The sequence below is a fragment of the Biomphalaria glabrata genome, chromosome 1 (genome assembly GCF_947242115.1).
Source record: "Biomphalaria glabrata chromosome 1, xgBioGlab47.1, whole genome shotgun sequence".
Taxonomy (NCBI): Eukaryota; Metazoa; Mollusca; class Gastropoda; family Planorbidae; genus Biomphalaria; species Biomphalaria glabrata.
In genome coordinates this window covers 87,395,351-87,417,176 of record NC_074711.1, presented here as the reverse complement: position 1 = coordinate 87,417,176, position 21,826 = coordinate 87,395,351, and the positions used below count along the sequence as shown (strand labels likewise).

General features: G+C 37.8%; 1 protein-coding gene across 1 annotated transcript in view; it reads right to left on the bottom strand.

The window, feature by feature from the left end:
- Window positions 1-4,209: 4,209 nt before the first annotated feature.
- The window catches only part of LOC106077713 (parathyroid hormone 2 receptor-like), a 141,305-nt gene continuing 123,688 nt past the window's right edge, over window positions 4,210-21,826 (bottom strand). Inside the window, exons 5-14 of the mRNA XM_056018354.1 lie at window positions 18,684-18,799; window positions 17,268-17,371; window positions 16,921-17,083; window positions 15,023-15,179; window positions 12,338-12,398; window positions 11,546-11,615; window positions 10,943-11,031; window positions 9,710-9,851; window positions 7,567-7,608; window positions 4,210-5,753 (exon numbers count right to left, since the gene is read on the bottom strand). Coding sequence (XP_055874329.1) covers window positions 5,349-5,753; window positions 7,567-7,608; window positions 9,710-9,851; window positions 10,943-11,031; window positions 11,546-11,615; window positions 12,338-12,398; window positions 15,023-15,179; window positions 16,921-17,083; window positions 17,268-17,371; window positions 18,684-18,799 — 1,349 coding nt within the window. The 3' untranslated portion in view covers window positions 4,210-5,348. The remainder of the gene's footprint in view (window positions 5,754-7,566; window positions 7,609-9,709; window positions 9,852-10,942; window positions 11,032-11,545; window positions 11,616-12,337; window positions 12,399-15,022; window positions 15,180-16,920; window positions 17,084-17,267; window positions 17,372-18,683; window positions 18,800-21,826) is intronic.

Below are 21,826 nucleotides of genomic sequence, written 5' to 3'. Positions count from 1 at the left end.
ATTTACATATTACAAGGTCTCCGGAGCTCGCAAAGACTTTCCTTCAGAGAACAGTACCAGGAAAAAAAGAAGAAGAGACAGACAGAGAATTAAGGGAAGACAACATAAAAGAATGGACAGTCCTGACATCGAAAGAGGCTTTAGCTAAGGCAAAAGACAGAAAGGAATGGAGAAAGACTTGTCGACAAATCTAGCATGGTGCCCTAACGGTCCAACAGACTAAGGTGAAGAGGCATTATATACAGATATATACGACAATGCTTTAGATAAGTTTTAGCCTTTTAAGAAGTTTATGAGATGTTTTTCGTAAAATCACGACGCTCAAAGAGTTGCTTTAAAGAGACTATATTAAAATCTTAAAACAATTTACTGGTATTCATGCCAGGACGTAACGGCATAAATGCCCATAACGCGATTCAGCCGCTGACCAAGGGGAGGCTCGGCCTGGGCGCCTTATGTGCTCCCATGCTTTGCGAGGATTTTGTATTTGTCTCAACACCAAACCAAAATGTCCATTTCTACCATTTTGATTTTAGCCACAACAAAAATCTATCCCTACAGTACTCAATCAAAGGTCTATCCCTACAGTACTCAATCAAAGGTCTATCCCTACAGTACTCAATCAAAGGTCTATCCCTACAGTACTCAATCAAAGGTCTCTCCCTACAGTACTCAATCAAAGGTCTATCCCTACAGTACTCAATCAAAGGTCTCTCCCTACAGTACTCAATCAAAGGTCTATCCCTACAGTACTCAATCAAAGGTCTATCCCTACAGTACTCAATCAAAAGTCTATCCCTACAGTACTCAATCAAAGGTCTATCCCTACAGTACTCAATCAAAGGTCTATCCCTACAGTACTCAGTCAAAGGTCTATCCCTACAGTACTCAATCAAAGGTCCATCCCTGCAGTATTCAGTACTTTAATATCAATATGCTAAGATACTTTTAGTTCCACACTTCATAGATTTCATTTATTTTCTTTAGATCCAGGGCCGGCCTTACACAACTGGAAGTGAATTTGGTGGCCCCAAATGAAATAGAAAAATAAAAAACAGCGAAAAAAAATAAAACGACACAATTTATTTAAAACCTAGTGAACTGTAACAACAGCATCAGGCACAGGTATCGCTATTTCTTCTCTAAAATTATTTTATATGAGACCCCCACAAATCGGAGACCCTATGCGGCTGCCTAATTTGCTTATGCCTAAGGCCGGCCCTGCTAGAGCCCAAAATGTAACATCATAAGTGTAAAATAAATGAAAACAACTTTGGTTGCTTGTACATGTCATTTATTCCGTAGAAAGTTGAAATATATAAACAGATATATCACAATTCAAAAGCATCACTAAATTTGAGAGTATTTTATATCAGCACGAAATGTCTAGAACTTTTTTTCACCAGTCTTACGCACCAAATCTCTAGAATGTGAACATTTTATTGTTATAATGAATCGTTTCTTTTTGGTAAAATAAAAAGTGCGCACAAGGAAATTTTGAGCACATCAAAGAAACATAAAACTATTTGATGAATTGTCAAGAGTTCCCATACTGAAGCAAGTAACGTCATGTGATACAGCATACATATACATACATGTAATTACATAATATTAAAAGTTATGAGGTAATTTATTCAATTGTAAACACATTTACAGTATTTTTACAAATCATGTAGTTACAGATAGTTCAATATTAAAAATATGGACTATTATTTTTGTATAATTATTACTGCATTTGTATGATGGGTCTTTCCGCTGTGCTGTAGTAGCCCATTGCGCTCTAGTCAAAACTATTTCCTGGTCATATTTTGGGAAATTTCTTGGTGTTGCATTCCACGAATACAACGTTGAGTTTGATAAAAGAATGAAAAGAAGAATTATCTAAGGAGAACAACTCCGCACTTTCAACTGCATCTCTGTATAATTTAGAGCTTATTTCCCTTATTCCATATCAAATAAAATAATTACCAGTAATTAACTGACCTAACCCATTATTTTTAGTGATGGATGTATTGTCTACAACAATGAATAATTGTGCCAAGGTACAACTTAATTCTAGAAGGGTGTGGCAGAAATAGCGTGTTCAAAATTGTTACTAAACAGACAGAGTGAGTTGATAGAAGTTTTGTAATGTTAAAAGAATCTGTAATTACTTTTGAACAGTTCCTAATGTAAGTCGTATAGATTTATCCAGGGACGAGCGCTTCAGGAGGGGTCAAATCAATGAATTTATTATCTACACAGTACTATGGACTATAAGCAAAAGAAATGGAGTCGTTCTGAAAAAGTATTTACAGTACAGTAACCAACACGTCAGAGTCTATGTGCTTGCATGTAGGTGTAAAGGGTATCTGTAGGTTTGGGTCTCTGTGTAATTAGTTTTTTTTTTTATATGTCAATGTTCCTTCAAAATTAAAAATTAGGCAACCTGACCCGAACCTCCCAAAGGTCGTCGTGGGATGGCGGTGGGAGAGTTCAAACCTTTGACCACAAGGATGCAGTCCAGAGCGCTTACCAACAGGCACCATTTGTTTGTTGAACATAAATATTGGAATAAAAAAACAACAACAGCAATACAAATATAACAAGGTAGACAACTGGTCAGAAAATATATATAATAGAAATTAGAGAACATTAATTTCTTTGAACAAGGCTTTATAATTAAATTTGTGATTATGTCCCTTTGACTAATTTAGCACCCGTAAAGACATTTTCATTGCTAATGTATTGATTTCTGTTTTGTTTTTTTTCAGAGCAAAGATAGTTAAATAGAGTAATTTAGATAAAGCAAATATCATCACAAATTTTATCATAAAAATGAAAAAGTTATATACAATAAATAAACATAACAAACACATGTTGCAATTTACAAAAACTTAAAAAAAAAACTATTTAAGAATACAAATTTAGATGTCATAAATTGACAAAATATGCACGGCATTCTCCACCTTACTTTTACTCATCAGCTAACGTAATACCCTGCATATTAAATAAATTCGATCTAATGGAATCAGTAAAAGACAGCACTGCCTTGAATTTGTTATTAATAAAGAGGAACCTTATACTAAAATAAGCCCAGGAAGCCTACTCCTCATTATGACACCACTCTTCAGTTTGCAGATAAATTATTGAATTATTGTCAAATGTTTCACGCCTCCCATTTCACATTGAAAAAATGGCTTGATTGTTATGACATCAAAATCCCCCCCCCACACACACACACGCACCGGCACACACACGCACACAACTACAAGCACTTATTTTCAAAAATACATAATATAGTCCCTGTGTGTTTGTACAATGTCATAATACATGTGTTTATGTCATTCAAACGATACATTGATGTAGATTTTCTAAAGGAATACACAAGTTCATTGATCAACTGCAGAAGTACATTGCAGTATCAGTGTCTGATTGTTGTTATTCTCCCATTTGCAAATTCTCACGAGACTAAAGAGACCAATCCTTGACACGCATTCACGGTCTCAGATTAAACATGTAATTCAAAAGTTGTTCCGGCATTGATCAACCTTTTTTTTAGCACAAAGTATGTCTAGTATTATACACATCCCCGTTGCACTTTTCTCATGTGACTTAGGAGACCAATCCCTCATACACATCCACACATCAGATATTGGTTCCGGCGGAACTGATAGGAGAAAGGCAAAGGCGAGCCATTGGCGCTTCCGACAGGAGAGGCTCGTTAGGCGAAGAGAAGATGGAATACTCTGCAGCCTTACTGCTGTACCCAAACGGAGGAAACGCTTCGGTAGTAAGCTCTGAGGTAAAATCAGGGCATAGGAGCCTTAAACAGCATGGAGAACACAGCGCTACATCCTGGTAGAACCTGCGGTGCCACTGATATCAAAATATATTCGCATTTCCCGTTCCCTGGGTAGATCAGTTGCTTGAAGATGGGTTGACATCGTCCCAACCAAGGCTTATGTCCAGGCTTTCAACTCGTTTCCATGAGTCGTTTAGCGACTGAAGTAGGCCATAGCTGCTGTTGTCTCTTCCTTTAGCCTGGTTCTTTACCATGTACTATTAAATACAGTCTCCATCACGCGGTCTCAAATTGTCTCGACGTTTATAATGTCAAAAAAAATGTAAGTTTCCGCGACCAAAAAAAAAACAAAAAAAAAAAACAATAACAAGCATAATAAAAAAAAAAGTTTGTAAGAGGACATATTATTATGTAAATAAGAGTTATAAAAGAAACGATTTGAAATGTAATCCCTGTCTAGTATAGTAATCAGTCAGAAATGTTACTTAAGCAAACAGGATTTCACTTTAGTGTTCTCATATGCAGTATCGTACAGCAAGTGTGAATACATGTTTTTAACATCTATCAAACTTTGGCTCAGACCATGATTTAGTTCTAGTCCATATCTTATTTCCAGCTTAAAAGTAAATTTATGCAAATATGCAATGTCATGTACAACTTCAGAACATCGGATGTAAAATTATTTTTTTTTTTTTTTTTTTTTTGTGGGTGCAATCCAAGAGTTTGGTTTCAAGCCAAGCATTTAATGGCCTGGTGGAAAGTCGAATGTTCTTGTGTGCAGCGAATCATATAAAATGTTTGTTTATAAAATGTTTGTAAAATGTCTTATATGGTTCGGATGTTCCTTCAGAGTTCAAGATAATTACTTCCTAGTCAAAGCCTGGGCAGGACGACGAGGGATGGGAGCGGGTAAGGCTTGAACCCGGGACCATCAATAAGTCCGAACGACAGCCCAGGGCGCAAACTGCAAGAGCAGGAAGCCATAAAGTTCTGCTGTACAGCCGAAAGAAAATCAACGTTGTTATTAGTCCTACATACGATTGCAAGTTCAGTTGTCCGGCATAGGGTAGTATGGCCAGTAGTCCAGCGTACAATCGCATGGTCAGTTGTCCAGCATACATTAGCATGGCCAGTAGCCCAGCATACAATAGCATGGCCAGTTGTCCAGCAAACAATCTCATGGTCAGTTGTCCAGCAAACAATCTCATGGTCAGTTGTCCATCAAACAATCTCATGGTCAGTCGTCTTGCATACAAATGCATGGGAAGCATTCGAGCATGACGACCTGCACATTTTAAAGTACAGCCCTGAAAAAATTGGGCGTCAGATAATTATTGGTCTCATTTTGTTTGCAATAAAAACGTGAAAAACTTTACTGATAATAAAATAAAATATTCACCGGGTGATTAACATGTTCCCCATATAAAATACAATTTGTTTTTCTTTTGTCTGTGTGTCTTTCCACTCTCAGTGTCTTTGGTTTTAACTTGACGGCAGACGTCAATTTGGTGACTTTTCGGTTAAGAAATATTTGCGTGAATTTCCAATAAATTTGACAAGGAATTCAACCAGACGACAGGAGATCGTCGTCATCGTCCGTGACCTTGCCCCGAAGTTTCAGCTTAATCTCAAAGTCGTCGCTTGCAGTGATTTTATTCTCAGTACTGCAGTTGTGCTTGACGATGAAGGGCGGTGTGGGTGGGCGTACGATGTTACGCTCTTTGCGGCTCAGACCCAAAAACCGCAAGAGCCGCCTCTTGAAGCGGGGAGCCCAGCTCTCCCTCTTGGCGATCTCGAAGCTGTCAGAGTTGGAGAGCCTGGTGGATGACCTGTTGTTGGGTCCAGTACTGGACGAGGCTCGATTGTGTAATGAGGTCCGTTTAAAGCTGGACAATACAAAGGATTTGGTGGCTACACTATCCCGCCGTCTTGTTTGGCGAGACCAGATACTTCGAATTTCTCCGTGTACCTGGGGATCAGAAAATGAATTTTTTTTTAATTCAGTAAATCTCGATGACATTAAAATTTTTTAGTTGTTGTTTTTTTGGTGTTACACTTTTTTTAAACACTTGTTTTTTTTTTGAATATTGAATACAATAACATTGTTATACCATATCACAAGATAACAGAACATTGTAATGAAAACTTCAGCGGCAAACGTTTTTGAATCACAATTGTAGAGAATATTGTAATCGTTTATCCTACACAGTAGAAAGAAATTTGTGCTCTTAGGTAGATATGAAAAAAAGAACCGAATCTGAATTTCACTTAAAATGGAACCGAACTGGAACTTTAAAACTGCCCGGTATGAACCTAACCGAACGAACAGTCATTGCCCTAAGCGAACTGAATTGTGATTTGCAATAAAGTTAGCATCAGATAAACAGCAATCGTTGTCTTCTAAGCAAGTGTACTGGATTCGTTGAATTGAAGGAGTCTAATACTAAAGTAGTTCCAGCTCTTTCGTGACATCTTGGTGGAAACGTCTTGCCCCCCTTGCCTCTGGTTATATAAGTGAGATTTTATACTTTATTTCCCTAGCCGATGTGAGGGTTGTATTTGGCGACACCTAATTCACTTCGCCTAGAGCCTCATATTTCTTAAAGCCGGCCCTGCTGACATTTCTTAAAAACAAAATGCAGCTGCAATTATTAAACTGACAGTCTGCCACCATTATCTATGTTCAAAGTCATATCATTAGCCATCACAATTTTCGATTTGATGTTTTCTGCATGAGTACTTATGACCGCAGTTACTTATACTTGCAATAACGGAAGTTGAAAATATCAAGTTCTAAATTATTTGTTTTATCTGTATTGATATCAAGCTTTAAGCTTTTAAACTAATAAATAGAGTTAAAGCCTATTAGTTAGTATTCCTAGTGCCTAATTTTATAAAATTGGACCAAACCCGAACTTTGGGTCTGACTCTAACCGAAGCAAACCCTAACTATACTCGTTGACGAAACGAACCGACCTTAAATCAAACCGACCCGAAACGGAGTCTATCTATATAAGATGGGTTTGATTCCCATTTCTTAAACTGAGCTCTGTTTCTCAAAGAATACCTCAGTTAATATTAGAAGTTAAAGCCAAATTTTTTATTCAATTATAACAACTGTCAACTACATTGATGTGAACATTGAAAATATTTATACTAAGAAAGTTCGATACTTTATTAGTTTACTCTAATTACATGTATTTTACTTTATTGCTTTTATTTCTACAAATAACAAATGCTTGGTGAATATATGTTTATATATATATATGTTTAATTAGTAGAAAAAGAAAATGCGCGCGCGAATTAACTTCACGCAGAAATATTCCTTAACTGACTGTCCAGATACATCTGCAAGGCCAGTGATGCCATAACTACGGCCCGAGGGCAATATGCCAAGCACGTAGATGTGCAATTAGGCCATTGGAAACTCCTGCCCATATAGTTTAATCAAGCCTCTCAACTCCCTTTAAACTCCTGCCCACGATGTTTACTGGAACCTCCTCGACTCAGTTCCATTGACCAGCTTTTTCTGGCGGCAGTGCGGCATGCGACACGTATGTCAAACATTTATTTGGCCCCATAACTAAACAGGTTTGGCCACCGATGAGTAAAGGAAACATAAAGGAGTTGAAATGATGGTGGCGCGAAATATGGCCAAAAAAACCCAACAACAACGTTATTTCTTTACAGATAGCAAAATACAAAACCCGCGAAATGTTCTGATTTGAATGGTTGACCTTACTCTCTAACAACATTTTGGTAAACTTTGACCTTTGACCTACCTCTTCGTTTAAAAAGCAGAACAACAAAGCCAAGAGAAAACCCTGAGGAAAAAAAATGCGAAAAAAAAAATTAAATAAATATAAATAAATCATGTAATTAATTAGAAAAAGATCTAAACTAGCAATAATACATTTGTTCGATTAGAAATATTTGAACCAGTTGTTTTGGTTTAGCACGATGTCATGCTTTCAGCACTATGGTCGTATCACTTGTGTGGACCAGTTTTGTGGACCAGTTTTGTGGACCAGTTTTGTGGACCAGTTTTGTGGACCAGTTTTGTGGAGGGGGGGACGGGCGAAACAAGGAGCTATTTAAAAGAATGTTTGCATTCTGGCTTTAAAAAAAAAATTTTTTTTTTTTTTTTAGAGTTGTTCGACTTCGAACTCGCGAGTCCTTCTACCCTAGGACGTCCACTCCATTTGGACCTATTTCATGCAACTTGGCTGTGACTGTTCGTTTAGTTAGGGATTTGGTACCCATTTCATCCTGGGGCAGATGATGTTAAGCTCATATGTACCTATGGCTGACTGCTAACGAGGATGTCATTTGACCACGACAACGACCCACCGTCTCTGCTTTCCAACGTTGTCATTTGACCACGACAACGACCCACCGTCTCTGCTTTCCAACGTTTGTCAGGTGCCCATTAGAGTAGGGCGTCTTCAGAAATCGCGAAGGTCAAGGTCCCAGCCTTCATCGGAATTCAAACTGGAGACACTTCAGAAGCCAAAGCGCTCTACCAGTCATGAACTACGCCACCTTGTGTTTGGTAGTCATGGGGGGGGGGGGGGAATGGGAGATGAGATACATGTAAGAAGGAGGGGGCGGGGTATCGCGCCGTACGTAAACATAATAATAATAATAATTTTATTTATAGAGCGTGTCACAGTCTCAATTGACATTGCATGATCTAAAGTTCACGTCATGTTAATAGTTTAAAAGACACGTGGAATTCCTGATGTAGAAAACAGGAAGTAGAATGAAAAGTTGACTTTGAGTTCAGTCAAGTCAAGTAAGTAAGGTCTTGCTCCCGGTCCAGGAAGGTTGGACGTTTCTTCCCGGACACTTGTATATGTATGCATATAGCATGAGAGTCGAAGGACTAGTCATTGTTGATTAATAATATTTGAGAGTTGATTTCATAATATGCTTATTGGATATTAAAGTATTATTCGTATTTCAATGGATATCTATAGTTGAAGCTCCAGTGTCACTAGTAGTAATTGTTCTTATTGTTACCCGCTGAGATGCGGACGTGATTTGTTGTTAACGTATTGGATACTTTTGATACCGCTGTTATGCGGATAGGATTATTATTTCTTGACTTGTAGCACTAACAAGGAGTGCAGTATATTATTATTATTATGTTGTAAATAAACTTAATGTTGTCTGCTGAACGGACTTGAGTCAGTCTCTAATATTCGTCTTGTCATTCATTGACAGAGCGCTGTTAACAAACAAAATGTTGGCTCAAGGCGCTGTAATAACATTACAAACACAAACACGACGGCAAAAGTAACAATCATTCTAAAAAAAAGTTTTAAACAGATAGGTCTTGATGTTCTTCTTAAAAGTGGTGTAGCATGTTGTCTGTCTGAGATCAATGGGGGGTGAGTTCCAAACCTTTGGTCCGTGCACTGAAAAAGCCCGCAGACCTTAGCTTTTGAGGGAGAAACGTGGCACTACTAAAAGCGTTGAGTCCATTGAGCGCAGGGCTCTCTGGGGGACATATGGAGTAATCAGTTCGCTAAGGTACAGGGCATCCCGTTGTTATATATACACTGATGACAAAGTGTGGCGACCTTGTAATCGATTCTCGCTTTCACGGGAAGCCAATGGAGCGTGCACATAAAATTTTAAGTACTGGGGAACTAAGTGTTATAGGTAGTAGCTTCCCTCTATTGAGAGAAATACTCGCTCATCTTTCACATCAGCATGACACTTAGATACCCTACTGTTGAAACCAAAAACAAACGAATAAAAAGGTAGTCCGGATAACTTCCATCCGGATAAACGACGCTCTAGTGTAACAGAATCACGACAGATTGCTCTATAAATGCGACAAAAATATCTACTAAATCATTGAGACCGGCATATCAAAGTCCTCATATAGGGGAGGTCACCATGTAAGTCGTGCGTTACCTGGAATGCATTATACGTCTGCTCCACATACATCTGGCTTGTGTGGAACCTCTCGGAGTAGCCAAGGGGAAAGACCACGGCCAGGACGATGTAGATCACACCAAACAGCGGAATGAGCACCAAAATAAACTTAGCTAGTTGTCTGAAATAAAACCCAGAACAAAGGATCAAACGATGGAAGACTACAGTTAGGGTAATATCACACGAAACATCGGAATGAGCACACACACAAAAAAAGAGAATCAGTGGTTTGAAATAAAACCCAGAACAAAAGATATTTTCCCCTATGTTAATCAATTATGTAGAATATCCATAACATTGCAAGTTTCAAAACATCATGTAATCGGATTTTCAATTGCATTTCTAGTTTGTTTTTTGAGACCTAAACATGTCGGACTGACATAAGGACAGACACAAAAATCAATCTCGGGGGCCGCTAAAATGAAACATAGTAGTGCACTATTATTTAATTTTTTATACACATGAAAATATATAATTAAACTTATACTTTAGTAAACATGTGTCTCTACGGAGATAATCTACAGTGATAATCTATAGAGATAATCTACAGTGATAATCTATCTGAAGTGATAAGGAGATAATGTCGAAATAAAACACCAGAAATAAAGGACTGTTCCGTCTTCCGCTCACCCTTCTCAAAAATTCATTTCTCTTACAGCTAAGAAAGAAACAGAGTGCGCGAATATTTTATCTTGTTATCTCCCTTGGGCTTTTAGAGCAATTTCAAATTCCCACAAAATCTAGCACATATTTCTAGAATAGATTTATAGCAAAACTAATTATTTTATTTTTCAGACGACCTTGACACATTTTACTACGTGATGGCTGCCTGGTCGTGCGGTTTGAATGTATCAATGGTCCCGGGTTCAAACCCTACCCGCTCCCGAAACATGTAAAACATTGCCAATGGACCTCATTCACCAATCGTAAACAAACAACATTTAGCTACTCTCTTCTATATAAATTTCATAATACACACAGGCTGTCACGTGACAGTTTTTTTTTCCCGTTGTTTTATCAATATTATCACGTGACTAAATGTTGTTTGTTTACGATTGGTGAATGAGGTCCATTGTACTTCACGTCGGCATCTAAGTCCTTCAGACTAAACAAGAATAGTAGAACACCAGGACTTAAGTCACGTGACTGTGGCGACGTCTGCCAATGCCATCAGCAGTTAAACCATCTATCAGTAGCACCTAAGTATCTCACCTGTATTTTGTCTTGCCTGTGTGTCTTTGGCTTGACCTCAATCTGCAGAACAGAACTCGGCAAATGTTCATGAAGAACAAAAAGTTCAGCTGAAAAACAACAAAAAAAATATATATATATATATAGTAAATGCGCCTGCTGTTACTTTTTAAATGTGTTGCAGAAAAAGTCATGATAAAATAACATAAGATCACATTGATAGTTTTTCTTTAAAATTTTCTCTGTCTTATCTTATCTTATCTTATATAATACAGACGTTACTTCAAAAAAAAAAAGAAGATTATGTCCTACGCGTCATGCATTCAGTCATGCATATTAACTAATTACCTAAATTCTGCTAAGTCACTGTTTTTTCTGGCTGGCTCAGGCAACCCATTCCATGCTCTAATAGCATTAGGGAAGAAGGAGTATTTGTACAAATTTCTATCTGTCTATGAATATAGATGTCCCTGTCAAACAGTCTACATCTGTCCGTTTGGTTTTCAATCAGTCTGTCTGTCAGCTTGTCTGTCCGTTTGTCTGTAAATCATTCTGTTTGCCAAGTGTTGCTAGTGATCTGATTATTTAGTTCAACGGTTTTGACTGTTATTATCAGTAACCTACCGAGACCGCGGCCAGGAGGGGTCCATGGTGGATCCAAATGTAGTCCTTGTTTTCGGTCATGTTCCAACAGCTACGGAAGAGAAGAGATTAACAAAATGAATTCGCGGATTACGAAAGCAATCATCTAGACCAGGGGTTCTCAACCTGTGGGTCGCGATGCCCTTGGGGGTCGATTGAGGATTTGCCAGGGGTCGCCAAAGACCATCGAAATTATGGATTGTTATTGTCTACTCTTCTGTATGTGTGTTTGTGTTGGGGGGGGGGGTCGCGGCAGAGTGGGGGATTGTAAAAAGGGGTCGTCGAGCTTAAAAGGTTGAGAACCGCTGATCTAGACATTGTCGTTCTCATCCTGGGGTATCCTTAACCTCTGAGAGTACTTGGCAGAGCTTTTAGAATTAGAGCAAGCTTTAAGAATAGCCATGCGACGTTTTTTATTGCTAACCCTAGAGAAAAACAAGGCAAGGATTCCGTGGTCGTATGATAGGCGCTCTGGGCTGTCGTCAAGGTGGTCCTGGGCCCGAACCCTCCTCTCCCAAGATAGCTGAATAAACAACTTGATGTTATTACATGGTTTTAGTTTCATTGGTAAAGTTGTTTAAATATTTAAATATAAAACAAGGACATTTGGGCTGTCGGTTTAATCATGGGGTAGTTAGAAAAAAGTCTGAGAAGCATGGCGTTAAGATTCAGCCTATTAATTAACCTGCAACGCTTTCTTGTCCTAAAGATTTCTCCCAATTCCTAGATCAGGTCGAAAGTAAAGAGTGTAATGAAAGAAATATAATTACTTACAGAACATTATCGACAGTGATCCTCACAACAACCCAGGGAATCAAGATGGCGAGCGGCAGCACTGAAATATAGAATACAGGATACAAGAGTCTTTTTTTTTTTTTTTCTTAAATGGTTTTGAATCTGCAAGAAACTAGTGCAGGCCAAGAAGCAGCTAATGAGCTTTAAAACACATCAATAGAAAATTAATTGGTGAAACGAAAATAATTCTTCTAAGGTTACATTCTAGTTTTAGTTTATATGTTGGGTTATATTTTAACAGCCTGTAGAGTGTAAAGGAAATAGTTTATTGTAACATTGAAATGTGTATTTGTAAAAAAATAGGGCAGACTTTCAACTTACATCCGAAACTATCGATGTTCGGTGTGTCAGTGTGGTCAGTGTGGTCAGTATGCTATAAGTCAGTGTGTCATTGTGGTCAGTGTGTCATTGTGGTCAGTGTGTCATTGTGGTCAGTGTGTCAGTGTGGTCAGTGTGTCAGTGTGTCAGTGTGGTCAGTATGTTCTGAGTCAGTGTATCAGTGTGTGTCGGTGTGCCCAATGTGTTCTGTGTCGTGTGTTCGTGTGTTCTGTGTGAGTGCGTGAGTGTGTTCATTGTGTCAGTGTGGCCAGTGTAGTGTGTCAGTGTGTCAATGTGGTCATTGTGTCAATGTATCAGTGTGGTCAGTGTGTCAATGTGTCAGTTTAGAGAGTGTTTAGTGTGTCAGTGCGGTCAGTGTAATCGCGTGTCAATGTCCCAGTATGTTAGTGTGTCTGTATGTCAGTGTGTCTCTGTGTTCAGTGTATCAGTGTGTCGGTATGTCAGTGTGCCTGTGTGTTCAGTGTATCAGTGTGTCTGTGTGTTCAGCGTATCAGTGTGTCTGTGTGTTCAGTGTATCAGTGTGTCTGTATGTCAGTGTGCCTGTGTGTTCAGTGTATCAGTGTGTCTGTATGTCAGTGTGTCTGTGTGTTCAGTGTATCAGTGTGTCTGTGTGTTTATTGTATCTGTGCGTCTGTGTGTTTAGCGTATCTGTGCGTCTGTGTGTTCAGTGTTTTAGTGTATCAGTGTGTCTGTGTGTTCAGTGTATCAGTGTGTCTATGTGTTCAGTGTATCAGTGTGTCTGTGTGTTCAGTGTATCAGTGTGTCTGTGTGTTAAGTGTTTTAGTGTATCAGTGTGTCTGTGTGTTCAGTGTGTCTGTGTGTTCAGTGTATCAGTGTGTCTGTGTCATCAGTTTATCAGTGTGTCTATGTCTTCAGTGTATCAGTGTGTCTGTGTGTTCAGTGTATCAGTGTGTTCAGTATATCAGTGTGTCTGTGCGTTCAGTGTATCAGTGTGTCTGTGTGTTCAGTGTGTCTGTGTGTTCAGTGTATCAGTTTGTCTATGTGTTCAGTGTATCAGTGTGTCTGTGTGTTCAGTGTATCAGTGTGTCTGTGTGTTCAGGGTATCAGTGTGTTCAGTACGTCAGTGTGTCAGTTAGTCAGTGTGTTTAGTGTGTAAATGAGGAAAATATTGAGCTTTCAGAAACATTTGAAAACTAATTTAAACAAGTGATAGGAAAAAAGAGAATACTTCTTAAAACCAAAGGGGAAAAACCGCTAATTATTGCCATTGATCTGAAAAGGGTTTAGCTCCTTCTCGGTCATATAAAACAAAATTAATTAATTAGTACTAAATCATTAACTAACTGGTTAATTTTCAGATAGATTCTTGTATTTTTTTCGACTATGAACAATTGTGAAAATTTCAACTTGATACGACAATGAAAAGAGGGAGATAAAACGTAATAAGGAGACTAAATCCATATATATGGTTGAGTCCACCCAGCTCTAATGGTTACTTGACGTCGTTGTGCTGGCCACATGACACACTCGTTAACCGAGTGCCATAGAACTTTACATCATCTTCCCCATAGCTCTCCAGGTCTGAAAGGGGATCTTTTTTTCACTCTTTTAGTATGCGCATTAAGCTATGGTTCAAGTCTTTTTTTTTGGGGGGGGCCAGTGGGGGGAGGGGAGGGGATACGTGGAAGAAGGTTTCCGTGCTGTCTTTTGGCGCACAGCAACCAAAAATTAGCTCGATTCGGGGTTCGAGCTCAAGTCCCCTTCACAGGCATCGAAGCGGTTCGTACCACTCAGCAACATATTCCATAATATTAAATAACAGCATGATCTAATATATAAAGCTGAAAGTTCAAGGCGTTTGTATGTATGTTTGTCCCGAATACAAATCAAAACCGTTTGACCAATCTTGATTAAACTTGGCAAAAAAGCTCCTTAGATCATCGCGGAAACCGTAGAATATGTTAATGTCCCCCCCCCCCAACCGGGAGTCACTAAAAATAGAAAAAAAAAACCTAATTGTATTTCTATAAAATAATGAAACTTTTTAACATATCGGGTAAACCCGATTTGACAGCAATTTCTAATGAATATGAATATGTCGGCTGAACGGGTAAACCCATTTTCATACTCTACTTTTATTTTCGTGGCAAAGTAAAAAAAAAATGTAGGGAACGTTGTCCATGTTTAACATAGATCTAGATTCAATCCAGTACATCAGTATAGCCAATATAAGGCCCGCAGGCCGCGGGTCATATCCGGCTAGTATAAATATAAAACTTATAGTTTTTAAGACCTACAGTATATTGCAGCATTACCGCTGCGATTACAACGAGAACTTAATTTCAAACAGAACGATATACCTACCCCAAGCTAATATGATGTAAGGTTTGACCCCGTTTCGCTCCGTTATGAGAGTCCGGTAGATGAGCATGTGGAGATAGAGGCCTTCAACAAATATACACATGTGGCTGACACAAATGGCGTACATAAATATTGACATGAGAAGTCGACACTCCCAGTGCTGGAGAACGATTGACCAATTCAGAAATCGCAATAAAATCAGCGAATCAATACATGACTTAAGCACATAAAATCGCAACCCAGGAAAAAGATTTACGAATGACTAACAACTTAATTCATTAGCTTTTTATGTCGATAGTCAAAGTTTAATTTCAATACATTGTAATAAAATTGTCAACTTAGCAATACAAAATGTCCATAAAGCCAAACAATAATGTGTTATATTATATATAAAAATGTAAGGTAAGCATGTCTATCTAATCTCAAACTGTCTATATAGAAATGAAAATGTCCATATGGCAAATAATTATATTATATATAACAATGTAAGGTAAACATAATAATAATAATAATAATTTTATTTATAAAGCGCTGTTAACAAACAAAATGTAGGCTCAAGGCGCTGTAACAACATTACAAACAAAAACACGTGAGCTAATATGACAGTTAATCTAAAAAAGTTTTAAACAGATAGGTCTTAATGTTCTTCTTAAAAGTGGTGTAGCATGTTGTCTGTCTGAGATCAATGGAGAGTGAGTTCCAAACCTTTGGTCTGGGGGACATATGGAGTAATCAGTTCGCTAAGGTACAAGGGCATCTCATTGTTATATATACACTGATGACAAACATGTCTATCTAATGTCAAACTGACCATATAGAAATAAAAATGTTCATATGGCAAATAATTAAGTCTATGATCCTATAAGCAAATGACAATGTTGACTTAGCTAAGCTAAAAAGCCAGAGTACAAATGTTGATACAGTCAAAAGTACTAAAAGGCACATTCAGTCGAATTCATATAGTCAAAGCAAAAGTGTCTATATAAATGAAGCAGGACTGGCTGTATGGGCATGTTTTACATGTTTCGGATGTTCCTTCAGAGTTGAAGATAATTACTTCCTAGTCCAAATTTCCCGCAGGACGACGGGGGATGGGAGCGGGCAGGGTTTGAACCAGGAAACATCGATAAATCTGAACGACAGTCCAGCCTGCAAACCGCACGACCAGGCAGCCATGCCAGGTAGGCCGGTACCCAATTGGGTTGGTATGGCCAGTGAAAGGGGCCGCATGGAATATGCTAAGACTCTTATCAAATCGTAAAAAAAGAGTTCGTAATATTCTTTGACAAAAGGAGCGCTCAGAGCGTCGTGATTTACAGACTCTACAGTGTATTAGGGCCTCCTTATCTAATGCGTTTTCTGAAATAATGTAATAGCCTACACCCTTATACAGTGTTTTTAATAGGGGATGGCTGCTGACACATACGTTCTACGAGTAATCCATTTGGACATATCTGATGGGGATCTTAACGAGCCTTACATGTGAATATCAAGTACATGCTTATGTTAATATAGGCCTTGTTATTTACTTTATAAATAATTCCATTTCAATTGTCATTTAGTAATTTCAAATAGTTTTTAAATAAATATGAAATAGATGGTTCATATAGCCAACCCTGCAGGCTACCACCTAGTAGAAACACATTATGTTAGTAAACCCAGGTTTTCCTCACATTATAAAACAGCATAATGATAATGATTTTGAGGATATATATAAAATTCGATGCTCATCGTGTAATTTGGGGACCGGATTGCATAGGAATGCCCGAGCCTATTTTCGACACCCAATCCGCCCCTGAAATAAAGTAATATTGTCAATATTGTCAAAGTAAAATTGTCCATATTGTCAAAGTAAAATTGTCCATATTGTCAAAGTAAAAAAAATATCTATTGCTCCTTACTGTGCCCTCCTGTATAAACAAAATTCGGCCCTCCAGTCTCATGATGTCTTTCTCCAGGCCGATGTTGTTTACAAACAAAAGATTTTTGGCAAAGGACAGAACTGCCCGCAGGATGAAGGCCAGGAACAAATTCACATGAAGTGTGTTGCTTTTAGATTTTAGCCTGTAAAAACAGGAAGGATATCCAGATTTAGCGTCAAAAAGATTTTTTGTTTTCAAAGTCTGTGTAAGAACATCACTCGAATGGTCACTTTTACTATTTTTATTTGATACTAAATGTAGTTGTTTTTTTTGTAAACAGAATGAACTATGGTGTTGACCGTAGATCCTCCCCACCTCCCACTTACTTAGAACAACACATGATGACCACTGCAAGCACCAGCGAGCACAGACTGACCCCATAGCCAATGGTCATGATCAGCTGCAATCTTTCCCCGTGCTCAATGTGTTCCTGTTAAAAAAGAAAAGGGGAGGTAACAAATAACTAAGTGTTCGAATTCATTTTATGGAATGTGAAATAAGAATTAAAGGTTCGCTGGAAAATGTGAGAAAAAAAATGGGAGGAGGGCGGGACAGATCATATAGCGGCAAGCCTGGTCCAAAAAAAAAAATAAAATAAATAAAAAAACAAAATTCTTTTGTATCCAATTGAGCCTATATTTTCTCAAAAGACCAGAATATAAATAGGTCACTAGTCTTTTAAGATAAAAGCCAATAGGCGACAGATAATAGTAATTTCATTTATAAAGCGCTGTTAACAAACAAAATGTAGGCTCAAGGCGCTGTAATAACATTACAAACACAAACACGACAATACAAATCAAAAACTGATCTAAAAAAGTTTTAAACAAGTATGTCTTCATGTTCTTCTTAAAAGTGGTATAGCATGTTGTCTGTCTGAGATCAATGGGGAGTGAGTTCCAAACCTTTGGTTCGTGCACTGAAAAAGCCCGCAGACCGTAGCTTTTGAGGGATTATAATAGAATAATTTATCAAACGCTAGAGAAATATACGACATTATTACCCCATCAGGCTTGGAGGCAGGAGGCAACCTAAAAAATAATCATAGACAACTAAAATGAAGTAACCAGGCGTGACGGTAGTAAGTCTTGAGAAGTATCCAACAAATTTTGTATCTGTTGAATCTCTATATATGGAGGAGTGTAGGAAGCGTGGTCGAGAGGCTAAGTACGCTTGAACTTGGCTTGGCTTGTCTACCTATGAAGGGGGCTTGAGGTTCGACACTCTCGGGCAGAGTTGTGTTTACTGAGCACCTAAAGGCGCATAGCATGGAAAAACCTTCCTCCTAGATACCCCCTCCCCCCACTGGCCCACAATGAGATTGGACCAAAGCGCTCTGAGCATGCTACAAGCATGAAAGTAGCAGTAGCGCTACTCAAAAGCCTCGCAAACTATTGTCATAAGGGTAAAGCTTTTATTTCTCTCTTTGTTTTTTAGTGAATTTGTTTTGGGAGGTGAAGTTTTAAATAAAAAAAGAAAAGAATGTTGACGGCTTTTCTACGTATTCTACGCCACGTGACTCCCGTTTGTGTAATCATTTTGGAATCTACACAACCTAAATAACTTTTTACTCTATGTTCCCTTGTTCTTCAGTTATAAGGAAATCTTGCGCCAATTTAAATAGTAACACAAATATTTGACTTTTAAATGGACTTGCTTGATTTTGACCGAAGTCACTGCATCTACACTGGAAGAGAAGGTTTACGGATGTAATGGTGGCCTCACGAGCCACTCCTACTTACCAACGCTGCAGAAATATCAGGTTGTATTAAACAGCCCTGGAAGTCTGTCCACTTCGTCTTCAAGGCCGGATGATGAAACCATGTCCCGTTCGGGGTGCAGTATTTGGTGGCCATGGCTGGAGACAGAAAAACAGACCAGGTGAAAATATAGTCGTAACATTGTGACACACATCGTGCACGAGGTTGCGCCCCTTTGCTCCACCAGACGTCGAAGTGATTTAGTGTAGTAAAACAGGTGGTGCTATACAATACAGCATGTCAAAATGTCACCAACTTAAGTATATATTTTCGAATAAAAAATCTTGAACGTAAAGCTGGCATCAAAAGTTATAATTCTTTTTACTGAAAATAAACATACTTGACGGCATATTATGCACTAACGGCATTACCTGTAAAACTTTTACTGAACACAGTTCTACCCCTGGCTCCAATGATCACGATTAATTGTGCGATACTCCCGTAATTACATAGGGCGGTGATTGGTGAATACATCTCTGTATTTTTAGAAGTTAAAACTGATGACCCAACCTCCAAAATAAGCCAGATAATTCTGTTCAGGTGACGAAATAAGAGAATTCTTATCTAATCTTATGAAATACAGATGTTACTTGAAAAAAATAAAAATCCTCAATGTATAAATATAATCGGGTTTTCAGTCTACGATTCTTGGCAAAGTATAATTCATTGAACAAGTGCATGTGTGTGTAAAAATGTGATAACAGTGTAGACTAAAATTCTTGCAGACAAGACAGTATTTGAAATGTATTCTTAGACGTAGATCTAGATTGCTTGCTGTTTGAAAAAATGTAAATTGTCTTTTTTAACCCCGAAACTTTGGTCCGCGTTTTTAAAATTCGAAACCTGCCTGTTTTCATCGACTGCCGTCTTGCAGGAGGTTTGAGCTAAGACGTAAATGAGTATTTCAGAAAAATGTAACTCATTGAAAAGTACTGTAAAAATAGTTTTTTAATATTACCTTTTTCTATCCGTAATTATTTACCACATTCTGGTGGAATCAACGTTGGTATCGTCAGTTAGGAGAGAAAGAGTTAAATGTAAAAAAAAAAAAAAAAAAAAAAACACAAAGAAATGATAATTGATTTTCGTAGGGAAAAGAAAGAAAATGATATTGTTTCTGTAGCTGGAGAGACCATTGAAATAGTGCAAACTTTTAATATACCAGGGTACTATCTTAGACAATATACTAAATTGTACTGATTATATCAGCAAAAAAAAGGCAGCAAAGATTACGATTGCTTAAAAAAAATATTATCATTTAATGTTAGCGAAAAGGCCTTGGCGATGTTTTATCACGCTCACATCTGCAATATTTTAAGTTTTAATATCACTGCCTAGTATGGCGATCGGAATATTAAAATTTTAATATTCATAGAATCCTAAATGCTGCTGGTAAAGTCATTGGCAAAAAAACAAACCTCATTTGCGAAAAACATTCATAAGAAAGTTTAAAAAGATTTTAGAAATAAAAAAAATCACCCTTTGGGTCAGGATATTGTGATTTTATCATCACAATAGAGATAAAAGACACCGATAGCAAAGACAGACACAAAAACTCTTTTGTTCCCCGGGGGTAATCTAATCATTTAATAAAATTCAACTATCTGACATAATCATTTCACATGTAAATTATGAGTGAGTCTGCCGTGAATGTATATTTTGTTTTTTTTATAGTTATAATGTTTTGTTTGGTGTAATGCACACATTGTTAGACAAATTTCCTTATGGATTATTTAAATTATTATTATTAATAATCTCCATTTCTGAAAAAAGTGTCTAAAATGTATTAAACAAAGCATCTAGTTTAGGTTCAGTAGGAAGAGAGTAACAATCACACTTTACTGCATAGATCCACATATACACATCTGCAGCTCAAGGTACTAGTATACTGTTTGACTAACTACTAATCTCTCTACCATGACGTCTGCGCAATTCTCAGCTGATCGACCAGGTGTGTGATGTCTTTACGTCTGCCCCTCAGCCCTTCTCGTATCTTTCAGACAGTCGAACAATTAGCAGCAATTAACCGTGCCTAACTTAGCAGTCTTATTAACAGTCAGGCGTCTTACGTAAGTTCACATCAAGATTAAGAAAGGTGCTAAAAATAAAATTGCACACTGACTCGCACGCACACACTGACACACACATACGTTAGTGAATTTGAAAAAAAAAGTTTCTTTTGGCGAGATAAATGGAGTTTGATTTCAGACTAGACTCGTGATGTAGGGCGAATTTTAAGGCGCGGCTTTTAACGGACGTTCGTTAAGTCAACTTATGTTTGTATTTTTCGAAAGTTCCCCTACGCCAGATATTATTTGCGTTTATTGTACGCTATTTGTAGTAACTCGAATGTACGTTAAAGAATAGATAAAACAAACATGAAAACCTTAAAATATACTTTAAAAAATAACTTAGCTTATATCAAGTGTAAAAAAGTAAAGGTCACCTTTCAGACCTTGTAATCTATAGGGCAGAGATTATTAAGGTCATCTGTTTCTGTGGCCAAAGGTTAACAAGCAGGGTGTCATGTGGCCAACACAACGAGCAACCGACTTTACTTTTCCCCAACTAATGTAAGGTACCTATTTAGAGCTGTGTGGACTCAGGGCGCCCAAAAGATCCCGAAATTGAAAATCCCAGTCTTCACTAGGATTCGAATCCGGAACTCCTGTTCGAAATCTAAGCGTTTTACCGTTCAGCCACCGCGCCTCCTATATCAAGTGTAATTATATTAAGAAGTATTAAGTCAGTTTTCTTAATCAAAGGGAACTAATTCAACGTATACCACCAAATCTGTCAAATACGATTATCTTTCCCTATTCGATAGCAGACAAATTATTTATTACCAATAGTTAATTAACTACTTTTTTATTTTTCGTTGTTGTTAGGTACAAGAAATAATTGTGCGAAATTTCAACTTGATCTGAGATTGGTGTGAAAGGGATAAAGTGTACAAACTTTGAACTACTCCCATTATAATGCCCTGTGATTTGGTGAGAGCTTTGTAAAAGGAGACTTTGTAACCAGTTATACAAATAAGCTTTTAACTAAGAATCGGGGTGCAGCGGGTTGTATTACTAAGATATTTATTTAAAGTCAGACTCCTGCAACTGGGCGCCGCCCCT